We start from the raw sequence: 19,999 nt of genomic DNA, 5'->3' as shown, positions 1-19,999 counted from the left end.
ATCTTATTTCCCGTCCGTCTGTCCACTAGCTTTTAATTCTAACATCAGGGATATCTGTCTAGTCGTTCCGTCAATGTCCTTTTATATACGGGAATATTAATTTTGTCCAGTGACTTCTGTCCATTTGTCATCGCTGTCTTCTCCGTCAATTCCCACTCTGCAAAATTTAGGTATCTGTCCATATAACCTTTATGGAATGAATTTTAATTCCCGTATTACTGTCTACAGTCAGCTTATTAAATCGACTATCTGTCAAACACCCGTCTACATCAGAATTTTCCCTAATTCAAGGATTTCTGTCAATGACAGTCACTCTCGTGACATTTCTGTCTACATGAGTTTTACTGAATAAATTTTAATTCCCTACAACTGTCTCCTGTCTAGCTTACCCGACTGACTATCCGTCAATCAGAATTTGCCCTAATTCAGGGATTCCCGTCAGTGACAGTCACCCTCTGCCCCGTCAATTTCTGGGCGTTTTTAAACCTCTGACCCGCGTTGACCTCTGAATAAGAATAGCGTGTTTAGGCACCTGGTTCCCAGCTGCTACGAAACCAGCTGTCACCTTGCTCTCGGAATTTGACGGGATTTTGGCCCTTACGGCATTGTTATAAAAGGTTTGTTTTTTTTAATATGATATACTTTAATCCTACAACAGGGTCTCTCTCTCTCTCTCTCTCTCTCTCTCTCTCTCTCTCTCTCTCTCTCTCTCGTCGAAGAATTGTAGGTTGCCAAAAAATATAGAGAGGGCCTCGACGAGGTAGTGCTCGCTTCACAGGGTGAAACAATTCAGATCTCTCTCTCTCTCTCTCTCTCTCAGAAAAAACACAGAAGTTAATGTCAGGATTTGAGAGAGAGAGAGAGAGAGAGAGAGAGAGAGAGAGAGAGAGAGAGAGAGAGAGAGCTCAAACATTTTTTTCTGCAACGTGAGCTAGGATTAACTCGTGGAGACCTTTTCGTTGATATTAAATTATGAAATGACTCTCTCTCTCTCTCTCTCTCTCTCTCTCTCTCTCTCTCTCTCTCTCTCTCTCTCTCTCTCTCTCTCTCTCCAAATGCAAGCTTCTCTTTCTACGTTTCAATTTTCGCAGCTTGCATCCGCTACCATCATTATCACCCTTCCTAACTTTCACTCTCAGCTTTCTCCTCTGAAAAAAAGCTTTCACCCGACCACGCCACTTCTCCTTCATCGCAGCCAAACCTACTCAATTCCTCCTGGGAAAAAAAAATATATAATAAAGAAAAGGGGAAACTACATACCTACCAAGTACCATGGTATGTGTGACATTTGGGAGGGGAGGAGGGGCCAGTACCTACAGTACGCCAGGTGTGAACAGAAATATGCACTGCTACAATTTCCGACCTCGTTCTTTCACTTGTTCATAACATCGAAGAATTGGGTATTGTGGCCCAGACGGGGCCTGCCGAAATTTGATTGACGGGTTACAGAAGTCGATAATAGGCGTCGTACAGCGTGGAATAGTTGTCGTGTTTTGCTCTTGTTATTGAGAGAGAGAGAGAGAGAGAGAGAGAGAGAGAGAGAGAGAGAGAGAGACTCAATCAGACCCCTTTCGAGCAAACCTACCTTTAAAATCGCTATATTCGTTTCGCTATTTTCAAAGGGGAACAATAGACTATTGTTGCGATCCCCGGGCAAACAAAAGGTAGTTGTTTGAATGCATTATGAAATTATATTAATTACCCCCTTCCTGATATCGGTTACAATTATGCACTAATTAGTTTGAGGGGGGGGGGAAATGATAAAAATATGTGGGCAGTAATTTACAGGTAGAGGTCCTTGATAATAATAATAATAATAATAATAATAATAATAATAATAATAATAATAATAATAATAATAATAATAAATTATTATTATTATTATCTCCATAAAAGCTAAGAATAAAAGTAAAATATATAAGAAATACTTTATACTTATAACGTGTGTGTGTGTGTGTGTGTATGTGTGTTTGTATTTGCACCTTTGAATGTAAATAAAGGGTGTATATTTATACACGAAGTACTGATACACTTATACACGAACACATACACCATATCTCTCTCTCTCTCTCTCTCTCTCTCTCTTTATATACCTAGTCTAAAACGTATACAGTTTTCTCTCTCTCTCTCTCTCTCTCTCTCTCTCTCTCTCTCTCTCTCTCTCTCTCTCTCTCTCTCTCTTTTATATACCTAGACAAAAACGTATACAATTTCTCTCTCTCTCTCTCTCTCACATATCCCTACACAAAAATGTATACAGTCTCTCCCTCTCTCTCTTTTCTCTCTCACGCTTTCTAAAGCGCCTCTCTCTCTCTCTCTCTCTCTCTCTCTCTCTCTCTCTCTCTCTCTCTCTCTCTCTGTCCCCGCAGGTACGTATTGAGCGATGAAATTCAACACCAATTAAGACACCGCGACGGTGCGACTCGAAGCCCTCTGGTGGGGATTCTCTCTCTCTCTCTCTCTCTCTCTCTCTCTCTCTCTCTCTCTCTCTCTCTCTTATCTATATCTCTCTTATCTATATCTACCTATCTTTAGTTTTACCCACGAATATTTCTATCTATCTGACAGAGGAAAAATTTGTGGGCTTGCTAACTTTCTATGTATTCTCTCTCTCTCTCTCTCTCTCTCTCTCTCTCTCTCTCTCTCTCTCTCTCTCTCTCTCTCTCTCTCTCTCTCTCTCTCTCTCTCTCTCTCTCTCTTTATATAGTAATTTGTCTATCTATTATATATCTAATCTATAGATTTACCCACGAATATTTTCATCTATATAACTGAGAAAAAATTGAGGTTTTGCTAACTTTCTATATATCCTCTCTCTCTCTCTCTCTCTCTCTCTCTCTCTCTCTCTCAATATATATATATATATATATATATATATATATATATATATATATAGAGAGAGAGAGAGAGAGAGAGAGAGAGAGAGAGAGAATATATATATATATATATATATATATATATATATATATATATATATATATATACAGTATATGCATATTTTTTGTCTATATACCCTAGAAAAATATTTGTGGCTCTTGCTAACTTTCTACATAACTACTTGCCCAAGTGATATAAATCTATATAACTATCTATCAAGAACACAAAAATGCTTTCTTGTAATCCGATAGATAGATAGACAGATAGATAGACATCATTTATATTTGTCATAATGTCATTTAGTCTGCATTTCCTGTAACCAGAGTTATCTAGTGTTGGTTTATGAGAGAGAGAGAGAGAGAGAGAGAGAGAGAGAGAGAGAGAGAGAGAGAGAGAGAGAGAGAGAGAGAGGCCTTATTAATGTCCTCATGCCCCCACCAAAACCTTCAGGGCATAATAACGTGGGAAAGAAATGTTTTGGGGCGTCGGGGTATCAACAGCAACTCAGCTCATATGAGCAATTTCTCTTTGAATACAATTTCTGATGTGATATAGATTAAGTATATTAGATCAAATGAATTACAGGAGGAATGTTTACTGATAAAGAAAGAAATGCGCAATTGTATTGTATATATTTCCTTGGCATAGTGTTTGAATAATATGTTTATTTTTTATCATACAATTTAATCTTTATATTTTCCGTATCAGAGCTAAATAATTATTTATGCAAATTCTGTATTTGAATATTTCAGTGCCTAATACATTTATAATCTGCCTACATCATTATTTTTTATTTATTATTATCTGCGTCGCAGCATGGAAGGTCATGAATGTCTAATATGAATATTTTCTAAAACATAATTTATATATATACCACACATAGACATATATTATATATGTGTGTGTTTGTGTGATTATGAATATCAATAAAAATGAATGTAGGAAACTGTATATGTATAAATATGTATGTAGCCATGAATAAAATGTATACTTAGAAACTGGTAAGTGAAGAGTATAGCAAAATATTCATATTCATATGAAAAACCAAATTAAATCATACATGTATCCACGAGTAACATACATTTTCCACTGACTAAACGAAAGCAGGCCTTAACATCAAATCTAGATTCAGCAGTTGGAAAACCACACGAAAATGAGACTTCTTAATCCTCTGTCCTCAACTGTCAATCCTCCCAAGATTCGAAGACAGGACTTTGAGGATTTGTGACAGAAGGGAAAAAAAATTATCCTTCGTCTTAGATTCCTTTCTATATCAGGGGAAATCATTTCATCCTCCGGGAATTATGTCTAGGATGACAAATTTAGGATGTAGGATTTGGGAGGGATTAAGTCTGATTTCTTTTGTTTAATTAAAAGAAAAAAAGTTGCTCAAAGAATGCCAAAGTCTCAAGGATTCTTTGATATCTTTTGGGATCATTTGGGATCCTTGGGGATATAGTGCCTCTCATCACAGACCTATAAGATGTGTTGCAAGTTCCATTATCTGAATACTGTTAGACAATCATTTTTACTTCTTGATCCTCTGTTGAAAAGTCAAAATTTAAGACTTATTTTACAGGTATTACTGAGGACATTACTCTTAGTAGCTAAACAGCCTGACAAGCCAAAGCTCCTGAGTGGAGATTATCAACTCGAATGCCAGGTATTGTATAGAATTTTAACTCTTACTATACAATCTCATCTAAACTCTTCTTTGATATATGAAAGATATGGTCATAAGGTCGCCCTCCCCGTCGGCCTTTCTATGAAACAAATCAATAAACAGACATAAATATATAAGAAGGCATAACTACTTGATAATCTAAAGCCAGAAAAAGTGTAATCGTACGATCAATAACAATCGTTCTCCATGTACCTGGCGCTCTCGAGAACTATCGTACGTTCCTAGGGCGAGAATTATCGTACTCTGTGACACCAAAACAAAAGGAGACAAGTGGTCGTTCTGGGTGAGCGGTCGGCTTATGTGATGGATGCTGTAACTGGTAATGGTCCCAAGAAAACCCGGGTCATCTCGGGTTACGCGAATGGGGGAGAAGAGGAAGAAGGAGAGAGAGAGAGAGAGAGAGAGAGAGAGAGAGAGAGAGAGAGAGAGAGAGAGAGCTAGAGAGAGAGAGAGACAGACAGAATTTAGCAAATAGAATACAAGACAAACAATAAAGAGAGAGAGAGAGAGAGAGAGAGAGAGAGAGAGAGAGAGAGAGAGAGAGAGAGAGAGAGAGAATATTAAGTATGAAGGTGATAAAATCAAATAGGTGAAACCCATGTGTGTATATATTTACGAGCGCGCTCATTCTCTTGCGCGTGTGCAAGAGCGCTTGAGTTTAGATAAACTGACAAGGATAGAAAATAAAAAATACTTATAAATACTTTGATAAATATAAATAAATGGTTTGATTGAACAACATAAAAACAAATAATTTCTTTGACGAATTACAGACTAATACACAATCTTCCTCTGTGTTCCCAGAGACATGAAACCTAACGAGCTGTAATTATCATAATTACATCACAATTTCTATGTTGTCATCTAAGGCTGAGTTATTATGCTCGTTGTTAGGTAAGGCTGTTTGTTATCATAATTACTCAAAAACTTCTGCGAGAATTTTGACCAAAATTTGACCAATGGTAGTCCTCTAGACTAGCGACAATATATCAAATTTTGGAAAAGATCTGTATCTGAACAGTATAGGTTCGAATCCCACGTGGGAAGGAGAATATTCCTTTATTCAGTCCCTTCCGGACTGAAAGGCTGCCGGTGGAAAGCATATTAATAAACATATAATGTTTGTTGTATATTCTATAATCCTGATTTTGATTTGGTTACTTTCAGAAAGGAAAACAGTGGTTAGAAAGCCCAGGTTTGATTTCAGGACAATAAGTAATACTTTTTGCACATTTTCCTTATTCTAAACAGTGTATTATGTAAATGGTAGTTAATCAGATGTCGTGGATTGCTGGCAAGGTGGAGAAGGCTAAAATGTATCATATAGAGTATTAAAAATGAAGCATATTCATAAAGACAAAATACTGTACTAGACTGTCTCCTTTCCACCCAGTAATAATAAGAAGAGGAAGCTGAGAAAAATTTAAACAAACCAGTAACTTCAAAGGTAGTCTTTATATTACCATAATTTATTTATTATTTACAAAAAAGAATTCAGTAGCAGTTCTTCCAGTTTATGCCTTACGATATCACCGAGACATATACTTAGAGAGAGAGAGAGAGAGAGAGAGAGAGAGAGAGAGAGAGAGAGAGAGAGAGAGAGAACACTACTGTAACTGACCCTTAAAAGCTGGATGAAACTCGATCCTATAAGATAACCATGAAACTAGTCTATCTAAACGCCTCCCCCTCACTCTCCCTCTCCCTCTCTCCTTACCCTACCTCCTACCTCCATCACCACATTCTTCCTTCGCTCCTTCCCTCAACCCAAGTTCAACCTCAACCCCAACCTCCTCCAACTCACCTGGAGACAGGTCGATTTCTACCTTCGAGGGAGAGCATTTCCTTCTATACCTCTTCGTCTACCACAAAGTTGAGGAACCTCAACTCCCCTTCCTCAAGGTCTACCTAGGTAGACGTGTCGACCTTTATAACTCCGAGGTGTACCACTTTATATTCCTACCGTTATGCAAACCTTATGGCTCAACCCCAGCTTCGATTCAAGGTCTACCTGGAGGAATAGTTGATTGTTATCTTTCTTCGACCTTAATTGATTTAAGTGCAGGCAGGTCGACCTCGATCTTCGAGTATGAAGCCTTCCAAAAACTATGATAATAATAATAATAATAATAATAATAATAATAATAATAATAATAATAATAATAATAATAATGACAAGGAAATAGAAAGGGCTGTCTCAGAATATGGTAATAATAATAATAATAATAATAATAATAATAATAATAATAATAATAATAATAATAATAATAATAATAATAATAATAATGAAGAAACACTGAGGGCTTTCTCAGAAGATTGTAATCTGACCCTTATGGAGCCAGTGCATTAAGGTGAATGTCGCGATACCATCACGCTGATGACGAATGGTGATTAAGAGGAGATACGTTAAAAATAGGAACATAAGATAGAGAAGATAAAGAATTTAAAGGGTGGACGAGAAATTAGGTGGGGTCTTTTAAAAGCTAAATTATTAATGAGGTGAAAATTGTATTATTAAAGTGAAGATTAGTAATAGATGTTGTATTTGTATCAGTACTTGCTTAGATATTTGTGACTGTTAAAGAAGTTTGTTATGTATAATAATAATAATAATAATAATAATAATAATAATAATAATAATAATAATAATAATAATAATAATAATAATAATAATAATAATAATAATTTTGGAACAAAAGATTATATGATGATAACGGCCATAATGAAAATATGAAATCTAAAAAGTAAAGAGAGAGAGAGAGAGAGAGAGAGAGAGAGAGAGAGAGAGAGAGAGAGAGAGAGAGAGAGAGAGAGAATCAAACATTCATTTCTGCAAAACTCTTTTCCAACCAATCTTCAATCTTCTTCTAAAATCAACGAGAGAGAGAGAGAGAGAGAGAGAGAGAGAGAGAGAGAGAGAGAGAGAGAGAGAGAGAGAGAAATCAAACATTCATTTCTGTACAACTCTCTCCCAACCAATCCATTTCTAATAGTCTTTTATCACCAATTCCCTCATTCACCCCTCTCCTTCTTCTCCCACCATTACTCCATTTGGCCCCTCCCCTTTCTTTATCAAGCCCTCATTTCCCCCAATCTTTATCGCCCTATGACATGTCATCCTCACCCCACGCTGCTTCCCTATTGGCTGACGCCTAAAGTGTCTTTATTTATCAAATTATTTTACTCCTCGCCATAAGGGGAGAATAGTCTTCCGCGCATGCGTGATTAGATGGCCGCGTTCAGGAGGGAAAATGTGTCCACATAAAACGGTCGTGGATAAGACGTTACGTTCTTTTTCTTACCGTACATCCTGATAAAGTCTGTCAGTGATTTAAATGTTATTATTATTATTATTATTATTATTATTATTATTATTATTATTATTATTATTATTATTATTAATGTGTAAAGGTTCACGTTTTTGTGTACAGTATTTCTTACAGGCTGCAAAATTTTTAATTCGCTATTCTCTTTTAAAGAAAATTTTGATTTTCACTTTTATACTTGAGAAAAAAAATTTAAAATAAATGGAAAAATACAGGGAACATGAAATACATCAATAAACTAATAAAAAAAATATTTTATCAAATAAAGAAACCAAACCATAATAATATAATAATAATAATAATAATAATAATAATAATAATAAGAAGAAGAAGAAGAAGAAGAAGAAGAAGAAGAAGAAGAAGAAGAAGAAGATGAAGAAGAAGCCAAGTAAAATTATGTAGTTTAAATCATTTTTTAAATATATAACAATTGTTGAAAATATTGAAGTGTCCCAATTGGCGACTTCTATGGATTAGTAAAATTGGCAGAAATTTATAAATTTTATACATAAAAATTACAATATCTTCCAAGTTGTTCATTTATAAAATATGGCAAATGAAAATAGCAAGAATAATGACTAAAAAATCATCAGCAAATATATTACTCAGGACATATGTATAACATCTAGAAAATTATGTTTAAGCACGAAGTCTAATACTCAGACTGAGTTTAGTTTGAAATACTGTTTCAGAGAATTGCATGAAAGTTGAATTTCATGATTACTGAAAGAATGTGTAGTGTAATTATTAAATATCAAATATTGAAAAATAATATGGAAAAGTCCACAGCATTTCAACCTTCAATTTTGAAAGCGAGAACTGGATTTTGATTCAAAGTAAGGTTTTGACAGTTACTCAGTATATATAACTCCAGACTATAGCATTCACAAGCAATAACATTACAGAAAAACTCAAATACCACTTAACACCCTTTACAACTCAGCTTCGAATAAAAACTCAATCAACTGAACTCCCTCTCGGCAACGCCACATCAACCGAAACTTCAATCCTTCAATCGTCAACCCAACTACTCACCTATTCACCTATTATCCGTTCCGAAAGCTTTCACATTCCCCTAATGTCTCTCTCTCTCTCTCTCTCTCTCTCTCTCTCTCTCTCTCTCTCTCTCTCTCTGTAACCTCCATGATCGGATTACAAACACGAAAAATCACAAGAGAGTCGGAGGGAGAAATAAAAGGAACCGGTCCCTCTCTCTCTATACAATTCGCGAGAGATCAGTCGCCACCTTTCGTAAAAGAGCATTCACTTCTCTCCAGACTTTTTTTTTTTTTCACTGAGCCCCCGATGGAAACACCTGACGATCACAGCCCGCATGGCCTGATAGCATTACTAGTATTATTATTATTATTGAGGGGGGGATAAAGGATATAGAGGTGGTATGGGCAGAGTTAGTGAAATTGGATCTTGGGGAACCAGTACTGTCGTGTTGTTCCCCCCCCCCTTCTCCTACGTACATTCCTTTGGACCCTTTTGTCTTTTGGGGATAGGGGGTCTTTTTGGGGGGGAGGAGGGGAGAGGAGGGGAGGGGACGGGTTAGGAATAATTCTATTCCTTCTCTACATCTCTTCTACCTTTTTTTTTTTTTTGTCAAACAAAAGATTTCGAAATTTCGGTTGTACATTGGGAGAGGTGGTGGGTGGTAGCTAAAGCTATGCATATTAAATATAGGGAGAGAGAGAGAGAGAGAGAGAGAGAGAGAGAGAGAGAGAGAGAGAGAGAGAGAGAGAGAGAGAGAGAGAGAGAGAGAGAGAGTTTAAATATTGCAATATCTCATACATGACAAAAAAACATTTCTCCATTTTCCAGAAATTATGAATTTCTAAGCACAATAAAATTAAAATTATTTATATGATATAGAACTGAAAAATGTATTTAAGAAATTGAAAAATATATATATATGATAAACAAAAAAAAGCAAACTAAATTTTGGTAACAGAAATCATAAAAAGACATATGAAGAAACTGAATAAAAAAAAAACAGACCTTTTATTTATAAAGATTTCGACAAGACATAAAAGCAAATGAAAAAAATAGTAGCAAATGAAAACAGTGTTCACTGCAATACAAGCAACTTGCAACAAATTCCGAAACGTTGCGTATTTACATAAAATAGAAAAAAGTTGCAAATATGAATACTGCACAAAGCAAAACAAATTTTTCATAAAATTACCCATCCTGCTACTAGAAAGAAATAAAATTGCAAAGGAAATTTTTTTTATAACTAGAAAAAAACGAAATTGCAAAGGCAAATTTTTTTATTACTAGAAAAAATAAAATTGCAAAGGCAAATTTTTTTATTACTAGAAAAAATAAAATTGCAAAGGAAAATCTTTTTATGCAAATTTTTTTATAACTAGAAAAAAATAAAATCGTAAAGGAAATTTTTTTATAACTAGAAAAAATAAAATTGCAAAGGAAAATTTTTTATAACTAAAAAAATAAAATTGCAAAGGAAAATTTTTTATAACTGAAAAAAAATAAAATTGCAAAGGAAAATATTTTTATAACTAAAAAAATTAAGCTGCAAAGGAAAAGTTTTTCATAATTAAAAAATAAAATTGCAAAGGAAGATTTTTTATAACTAGAAAAAAAGGTTTATAACTAGAAAAAATAAAATTGCAAAGAAATTTTTTATAAAAAAAATTTTTATAACTAGAAAAAATAAAATTGCAAATGAAAATTTTTATAACTAAAAAAAATAATATTGCAAAGGAAAACATTGCAAGAACACACAAAACCAATTCAGAAGCTTTGATAATAAAAGAAAAAAAATTAAAATTCTGGATAATCCCGTCATAACTCCAATATCAGTAATGAGATAACGATTTCCAATTCATAATGTTAATGAGTTATCGGTCTTCCTTAATTACTTAAAAACTGGTTGTTATTTGAGCATTAAATCGTTATAGTGGATTATGAAAACGACCAGTTAATTACTGATGGTTAATATATATAAATACATTCATACATAAAATACTCTATTAACTCCCAATAAATTTATACACAATTTTTCCTCGACAAAGACGCGTAAAGGGACTTTCCGTCTAGTGAGAGAGAGAGAGAGAGAGAGAGAGAGAGAGAGAGAGAGAGAGAGAGAGAGAGAGAGAGAGAGAGAGAGAGCTTATTCAAGGGGGGGGAAGACTTGAATCAATGTTGACACAATGATGTCTCATGTTAATCCATCATGTCGCTTACCTCCATCCACAAATATTGGCTCTCTCTCTCTCTCTCTCTCTCTCTCTCTCTCTCTCTCTCTCTCTCTCCAAATGATGTCTGTCGATTGTATGAAGCTTAAGAATTGAAATTACTGGCTAATACTAAAAGAAATTTACTAAATATTCAAAAGTTAAATTATAAAAAAAGTTGGTACATTTCTCATTCAATACTTTAATATGAAAACAAATAATGGTTATGATAATTACGATAATTACAAAGTAATGGCCTCAATCTTCACTGTACACTGTAACAACACCAATAACTATAACTAAGCAACAACCAAAAGCCTTTAACCAAGGTTAATGTCTTGGGGTCATAGGTCAGAATTTGGGTAGCGGACGATGAACCAATGACTGGTCAAAAAATATTTAAAGAAAAAAGCAACTCAGTCAAATAAATATTTGGTGAAGCTTTTATTAAGATTTAAATATTCCTAGCACTGGTATTTATCTTTATACTGATTACTCAGTATAAATTAAATGGCCGGACATAATATACAAGTTTACTGCTTACTTCATTTACGGTTTCCAAAGCAACCACGCTTTGTCGATCTCAACTGAATATTAATAACCTGGAGGGGGTCACTTGAAGATTGTTTTCGGCAAGTTTCATCGAAATTCGTGGATCCATTCTCGAAATATTTTTTTACTAACTGACAGGCTGATAGATAGACACTTTTTAGTAACCTCGTTTTTGACTTTGATATCCTCACTATAAGATTTTCCTCATCTTTCGACTCAGTGTCCTCATAATATTGTGATTTCCTCATTTTCCTCAAAAGTCATCTCTATCTTCTGATATAACATGTCCTCATTCCTTGTTCAGTATCCTCATTCTCAAAATTTGTAACTCTTTAAGCCTTTTCTCTCTCATCCACTATCCTCATTTTTTTTCATGAGGATTTTTCATCTTCTTGGCCATATCCTCATATTCCTGATATCCTCATTCTCTTGTAAGTTTTCCTCATAATCCTCACGATTCTCAGATCCTCTTGAGCCATTTTTTAATATAATGTTTTCCTAAAACCCTTCCGTCCATTTGGTAATTCCCTCTTTAAGATATCTTCATGTTTCTCAGTGCTATCCTCACCTTTATCCTCAATATCCTCAACTCCCAGGACGATATCCTCAGTGTCCTATCAGATATTAATGTGTCCTATGCTATCCCAATGTCCTTTCATAATATCCTCATTTCCATCAATAACATTCTCCCATTTGTTTTTGGTTCTCAGAAAAGTCATTGCATTACATTCATCTTTGTCTACGATACTTCCAGAATCTACGATACCATCTGGTTCCTTTACGATACTGATGTAATTATTCACTATTGTCCTTCTACTTTGCGATACGAATGTCGTCTTCCTCCTGTTCTTTGTTCCAGGAATCTGTTCCAGGCATCTCGTTTCCAGATTCCAGGATTTTTGTAGTCATTCCTTTGTTTCCATAACCATTATGTACTCTATCTCTTCCGTTACCAAGAGAAAGCCTCTCTCTCTCTCTCTCTCTCTCTCTCTCTCTCTCTCTCTCTCTCTCTCCCCGAGGGCGTAATGGAAGAGGCACCGCCCCCAATATGGCGTCGGCACTGCCAGTCGATACTGTCAACTTTCACCAAAAATGGCGGAGGTTGGGCCACGACTCTGCAGCGAGAGTTGGCCGATCTACTAATGTATATCAGTGTTTACACACGTTTTAGAAGAGCCCGATTTTCTTCCTTTGTTTTATGGACGTAATGTTGGAACTCACGGTTTGTTTAGTCGTCCAGTGGCTAGTATTCTTATTTCTCTAAGCTTATAGCTTTGTTTATTTGCAGTTTTTCACAAGAAGATTCAGCTTACAAGTAAACAGAAGCAGAAAATGAGAATTATGTCTGTTTCTCTTTATTAGAGTCAGACAGAGAGAGCTTTGGCAAAGACTTCAGCTGCTGTTAAACTAAACTGTTCGATTGTAACGTTCACAAATCGCCTGGATACTGAAATACATGTGTGTGTTATCTACGTGCATTTATCATTACGTGGAAAATGAGTTCATACAGCATATACATACAGTTAACCATATATATTACTATTTACAATGAATTAGGGCTGATACTTAGTCATTGCGGTACCTGCACAGACACTTTATCCATCTACCTTTCTAGATAGACAGATGGCTAGAAATATAGATAGATAGATAGATAGATAGATAGACAGATAGACAGATATCCTTCTAACCCCAGCCTTCTACAAGGGAAAAGATGTAAAGATGTATACTGAATAATATATATATATATATATATATATATATATATATATATATATATATATATAGAGAGAGAGAGAGAGAGAGAGAGAGAGAGAGAGAGAGAGAGAGAGAGAGAGAGAGAGAATATATATCTAAGAAACAAATTTTAAAACCCTACAACAATCAGTCCTAAATTCGGAAATAGCATCACACGGAAACATGATCTTTTAAAAAGCCACAAAAAAAAAAAATAAATAAAAATAAAAACTAAGCTGTGTCTCGTCTATCAGGCCAACGTGATCTTCCGCAACAGTATAAGGTCTAGTGGAGTGTTACAACTGACAGGATTTTCGGCCTTAAATTACCCAAGGACACGCAGCAGAATTTCAGGGGGACTGCAGTGGGAAACTTCTTATTGTTAAGTACAGGCTAAACTCCCAGATTCAAAATGGGATATTTAATGAGGTTCTTTTATAAATTTCTAAGGAGACAATGAACTCGAATTCACGACCATTTCAGCTGTGACGCCAGTTCTTAGTACATTATAATATCTTCAATTTTGCCAATCTTTTTCCCCCTAGAATAACTGAGGAACTGTTTTCTGTACAACATCATAACCACTCAAGTTTCAGAGGTAAAAGAAATCTCTTCAGGACTGACCCTTGATAATGCAACGCCTGTTCAGTGATGTCAAGCCAGAATTGACAACGTCAAAAAAAATATTATCTTAAAAAAACACTTATTCTCATAAGAACATCCAAAAAAACATATCAAAAAAACCTAATCCATTACAGAAGACATCCCATCGACAGCCAAAGGAAATTCTCCACAGTCTAGCCACGCTGTGGCTGCGTGGTTGTTGTTGTGAACCGGCCACAGCAGCTGCTGTTGTAATTGCCGTTGTTTGTTGTGAAAATGCGACAGCTGTTAGCCTTTTATCATTCAGGAATATAATGTGTCGTACTATCATCCTCCTCCGAGGCGACATGCAGCATCCGAGCGTGATCCTCGCTCCTGATTGGTCGAGAGGTCTGCCCTCGGCCATTCATAAAACATCTCGGAGGAAATGAATGTTGTCCGTAGTGGGGAGTGACGGTGGAGCCCAGCTTAGTGTAAAAACTTTTTCCGGTGGACATCTGAGAGAGAGAGAGAGAGAGAGAGAGAGAGAGAGAGAGAGAGAGAGAGAGAGAGAGAGAGAGAGAGGGGTTTGTGAATGTCTCAAGAATGGTTTCAGCCCAGTGGGGGTAAATTACCTAATCGAGGTCGTGCCATTTTGACTGAGAACTGATCATTCATGTTTGGTCTCTCTCTCTCTCTCTCTCTCTCTCTCTCTCTCTCTCTCTCTCTCTCTCAACAATTGACTAACAGTCAGATAGAAAATTAACTGTTTAAATCAACAGTAAAAGACCATATAGACAAGAAATTTAATAAACAAACAGATAAATAAAACAAGATCTCAACTCATTTCTGTTGACAAAGTAAATGAAAATAAAAAATAGCAACAACAAAAGCAAGATAAATTCAGATAAAACCAGAAAATAAAGGAAGAAAAGACATCTAAAAGACGTCTATTATCTGGAGACTCTCCCTCCACTCTCAAAAGAACAAGAACAAGAAGAAGCAGATCACCACATTGAACAATGACGTCACTTGGTACTCAACAGAGAGACACTGGATGACGTCATTCGGTACTCAGCAGAGAGACACACACACGCTAATCGATCTTCGACAAGGCTCGATCAGGGAGACAATGGAATGTGACCCCCAGGGGACCTTTCCCCTGGCCTGCAGAGGTTCTGTTTGACTTCCGCTAGAGGGCCAGTATTTGGCGTCTGCACTTGGAATAAATAAGTAGGTGATGGAGTACATTTAATGTAGTGGGTAGCGTGATGGAGTGGCGTGGTGTTCGAATCATGTTTGATGGGTTCATAGATTGATAAGGATGATTATATATATATATATATATATATATATATATATATATATATATATATATATATATATATATATATATATATATATATATATTAAAAACTCATACATGATGGAGATAACATGAACTTTGATACTATAAAGGAAATGAATTGGTATGATAAATGATTTTAAAATGCTGTAGTTATAACAACCAAACTATAAATACTTTATGAATAAAATACTTTTAAACAAAAGTAAACAAACGAGAAAGCATGAAATAAAATAAAAATAAAGGCAAGGAAAATATATACAAAAATAAGGGAGAGGAAAATTGACGTTTCCAAACGATGACAAGAATTGCATTAATACCAACCAGCACGCTGGGCAAATCTTAGAAGCTTTAAGCGTACAGTAATGGAAGCTCATATAGAAAAAAATTTACGAGAGAGAGAGAGAGAGAGAGAGAGAGAGAGAGAGAGAGAGAGAGAGAGAGAGAGAGAGAGATGCAGCTATCTCTCTCTCACTACGCACGACAAACAGAGAGCAACGCATGATACTCAAAACACTTAAACCCAAAAATGGATCCACATACCTTAGGTGTTCGTCCCACGAAATTCCAACACTATGCAAGAATGAAAGAGAATAATCTGCATTAGAACATTTCATTTTGACAGTTCAAGTGTATTATTCAAAAGATCACTTTTATATATATATATATATATATATATATATATATATATATATATATATATATATATATATATATGTATATATATATATATATATATATATATATATATATATATATATATATATATATATATATATATATATATATATATATATATATAATATATGTCTATATAGGCTATATGTGAACATGATCCAGTTGAACATATTATATTCCCCAAAATCTGTTCAGAGAAAATTGTCTCAATAAATGTACATAAACACACATCATCAGGTATACAAAAAATACAAATTAATACATAATTGCAAACTGATAAACACTTATAGAAAATATACAAACTGAACAATTTACTGACTGAAAACTGAATAAAATACATATTATAAAGAAAATAAACAGAAATTTTTAAGTAAAAAAATAAATAAAAGTACAGTGACCCTCCACTGAAAAGAACAAATAGAATCACATCATCCAAAACATCCCCATCCCCCCCTCCCATCTTCTCCCTCTCCCCCCCCCTTCCCTATCCTCCAAGCATCTGCCTGGCTGGCTAACCTCCTTGTTTACGTTGCCAATCACACCTTTATGGATAATTATTGCTGAATGTCTCCGGGTATTACGCCTTTTACGACCGTCACTTGAAGGGGGTGAGAAATATAGGAGATGGGAGACGGGTTTGATTTCATCCGTCGACGGTTGTGGGGAGAGAATGAGGAGATGTGTATGTATGTAAACACACACACAATATATATGTATGTATGGATATATATAATGTACTCATTAAAGGCTAGTGTACCCGTGGCATCTTTTATCTTAGTGCAACACTTTTCCAATTCTCCATATTTCTTCTTATCCTCAAGGTTGAAGTTTTCAAGGAAGAGACAAATATGGCTTCTACGTTGCTCTATTTATTCATTACTTCTTTGCAGAAAGGTGTTTCAGCTTTTAAGTTATGGCTGTTATCAGGGCTATGCTAAGTTTACTATGCAACTACATTCCAGCATACTGGAAAGTACACTAAATGAAAACTGAAGATTGGGAACAAAAAATCCAAGAAATGTAAAATGTCAAAATTGACACAGAAGTAGCACTGGAGGCATATGGGAGATATTATGTGAAGCTTTAAAAAAAGACTGGGGTCCCTGGCTCCAATTGGAGACTTGAAATCCCACAACAAAACCTTTTTCTGGGTTCCCTGGCTCCAGTTGGAGACTTGAAATCCCACAACAAAACCTTTTTCTGGGTTCCCTGGCTCCAGTTGGAGACTTGAAATCCCACAACGAAACCTTTTTCTGGGTTCCCTGGCTCCAACTGGAAACTTGAATCCCACAACAAAACCTTTTCCTGGGTTCCCTGGCTCCAACTGGAGACTTGAGATCCCACAACAAAATCTTTTTCTGGGTTCCCTGACTCCAGTTGAAGACTTGAAATCCCACAACGAAACCTTTTTCTGGGTTCCCTGGCTCCAACTGGAAACTTGAATCCCACAACAAAACCTTTTCCTGGGTTCCTGGCTTCAACTGGAGACTTGAAATCCCACAACAAAACCTTTTTCTGGTCTCCTGGCTCCAACTGGAGACTTGAAATCCCACAACAAAACCTCCTTCTGCTAGGAGAAAGAACAATCTGAAGACACCTGAACATCCAACGTAGGATGCATCAGTGTGATGCTCACTTCTACAGAAGTCACCAGTCACTCACAGTTATCCTGCCGACGAACAACCTTAATATCTCTGAGAAGACCTTCCCAAGATGGCTTTCGGCCATGTACATGCACTTAGTATTGATATATTGCCCCACTAATGCGATCGGTCTTAGCATCCTTCATGTGGTAAGTGTGGCTTGTATCGAGGGCTTGCATGCTTCTGATAATTCGAACTTGTAAGCCACGTCAGTTCTGGGCTCCTAAGATACCCTGGGACGGTGCTGTTTTTCATCACAAAGGCATTTTATATCTCTGAGGTGGATGAAGACTTAGCTATGCTTTGTTACAAGATGCCAACAGATTTACTCCACAGGTGATGATTCTTCGTAGGAAATTTGCTTCCTGTATTTATATATAAGTTATAGAAGTCTTCTGGACAGGGAACTCTGCCACGTTTAAATGTATCAATAAGGCAGTGACTGTCAAATCGTTTTATGAAATCTAGCATCTTGCTGACATCAACAAAGTGATTTTGGATAGCAGAGTAAAAGAGAATTTCATTGACTATTTATACGAACTAATTTTGGTGCAAAACACCTGAGTTAAAAACATTCAGAGAGAGAGAGAGAGAGAGAGAGAGAGAGAGAGAGAGAGAGAGAGAGAGAGAGAGAGAGAGAGAGAGAGAAATGAAAAACCTTGGAGGGAGAAAATAACAAATACAACTTAACAGCAGAGCTGCAAGAATCTACAAAGGTAAGGAACAGGTCTGGAAGTAGAGAGAGAGAGAGAGAGAGAGAGAGAGAGAGAGAGAGAGAGAGAGAGAGAGAGAGAGAGAGACTTACTGAAACCCGACCCCGTGACTCACTCCAAGTCTCGTGGGTATTTCCGTCTTGCCAACGACTTACACCGATTTTACATTATTCCATATTCCTTTCCTCTCCCCGTCACCTCCGCTGTCACTTCTGACAGTTATGCCGCGTCCGGAGACGTCCTTTCTCATGGCGCTTATTCTTTTGTGCCTCTGCCGTGTCCTACACACGATTATTCTGAGGTACCTGACTGCCTGACGCAGGTATTGTGAGGTCTACAAAATTCACACCTGTCTTTTCATTTGCCTCTTCATAGCGTCCAATAACTTTATAAAACCATCCACGGGCACAGCTGCCCAGGTGAGATACATACTTGACTACAGGTGTTTTCGGGACGCACACCTGTGCACCGCTTCCCGCCAGAGATTTATATACGGGTACAGCTGCCCACCCGAGACATTTACACGGAGACAGGTGTTCCTGGTATGCGTACCTTTACACAGTTTACCACCTGAGGTGCATATATAGGTACAGTTGCCCATCTGAAAAGTATGCATGAGAACAGTTGTCTACCATCTGAGACCAGTACATGGGTACTTTTGCTTTTGGGGGCGTACACCTGAGTACATTTTCCAACTTGGGATGAGTACATGGTACAGTTGGCTTCCAGAGACATATATGTTGGTACAATTTTCCTCCTGAGATGCATACTTTTGGTGCAGTTGCTTATGGAACTCATACTAGTGTACTGCTGCCCGGGACACACACCAGATATAGTTGTCCTCCTAAGAAGTCATTTTGGGCACAGTTACCCACCAGTGAAGTATACGTGGGCATAGATTCTTCTCCGAGATACAAATACCCAGTGGAACCTGAAGGCTTGTGTAGACCTCCTGGCTTGAAATATATTCTTGGGTCCTGATTTCGAATCAGAATGCCCATTCTGGCATTGCTTGTGCGGAATGCAACCTTGAATGCAATTAGATGGTACCCATAATTTTACATATTTGTATTTCAGGGAATGAGATCATAAAACTGTTTTGTAAACACAACAACTCTTAATACCAATATTCAGCTCCAGGCGTATGAAATGATTTCATAACCAGGATCCACAAAAATCTTTGTCACCAATATAAAAATAATTAGTGTCAATTAAGCCAAATTTTAATCCCTAAAGAAACCATAAAAAATATATTTAGCAATATTTTACAAATATAAGCAGTGGTACCAATTCAGAAAGAGTCCATACCAATATTTAACAATATATGAAGTGACACCATTCTCAAAAAATCTATTTAGTTAATTACATGAAGAAACTGTACCTTCAACAGGCACACTCAAAAGGTACCATAAATGTACCCTGTCAATTCCTCCCGTCCGTAGACGGTAAGGAGGTGCAGGGGAATGGATTAGGGATGGATGGAGTGGAAATGGACGGGGTTGGGGGGGGGTGAGGGGTTGAGTACCTGACAGGTACTTGATACTTCATGAATATTAAACTTTTTCACATTGGGACAATTCGCTTTTTCTTTTTCTTAATGTTTCGTTGCTTTATTATTTATGTTCCATCTGCTTCCACAGAACTTTATTCTTTTATTTA

At 36.3% G+C, this 19,999-nt stretch overlaps 1 protein-coding gene across 17 annotated transcripts in view; it reads right to left on the bottom strand.

Annotated features, from left to right (window-relative positions):
• Positions 1-19,999, bottom strand: part of eya (eya transcriptional coactivator and phosphatase 2) — a 226,846-nt gene that overhangs the window by 57,402 nt on the left and 149,445 nt on the right. For 11 of the 17 annotated variants that reach the window (XM_067133813.1, XM_067133810.1, XM_067133812.1 and 8 more), the window contains one exon: positions 15,850-15,879. The exons of the other annotated variants lie outside the window; for them this stretch is intronic. Coding sequence is in view for 6 of the 11 variants with exons in the window: in XM_067133807.1 (XP_066989908.1) it covers positions 15,850-15,879 (30 nt within the window). In the remaining 5 variants the exon portion in view is untranslated. The remainder of the gene's footprint in view (positions 1-15,849; positions 15,880-19,999) is intronic. 17 annotated transcript variants of the gene reach the window in all.

This window comes from Macrobrachium rosenbergii, chromosome 34 (genome assembly GCF_040412425.1).
Source record: "Macrobrachium rosenbergii isolate ZJJX-2024 chromosome 34, ASM4041242v1, whole genome shotgun sequence".
In the NCBI taxonomy this organism is placed as follows: Eukaryota; Metazoa; Arthropoda; class Malacostraca; order Decapoda; family Palaemonidae; genus Macrobrachium; species Macrobrachium rosenbergii.
Note: the sequence above shows the minus strand (reverse complement) of the source record. Positions and strands in the feature narration are given on the sequence as shown.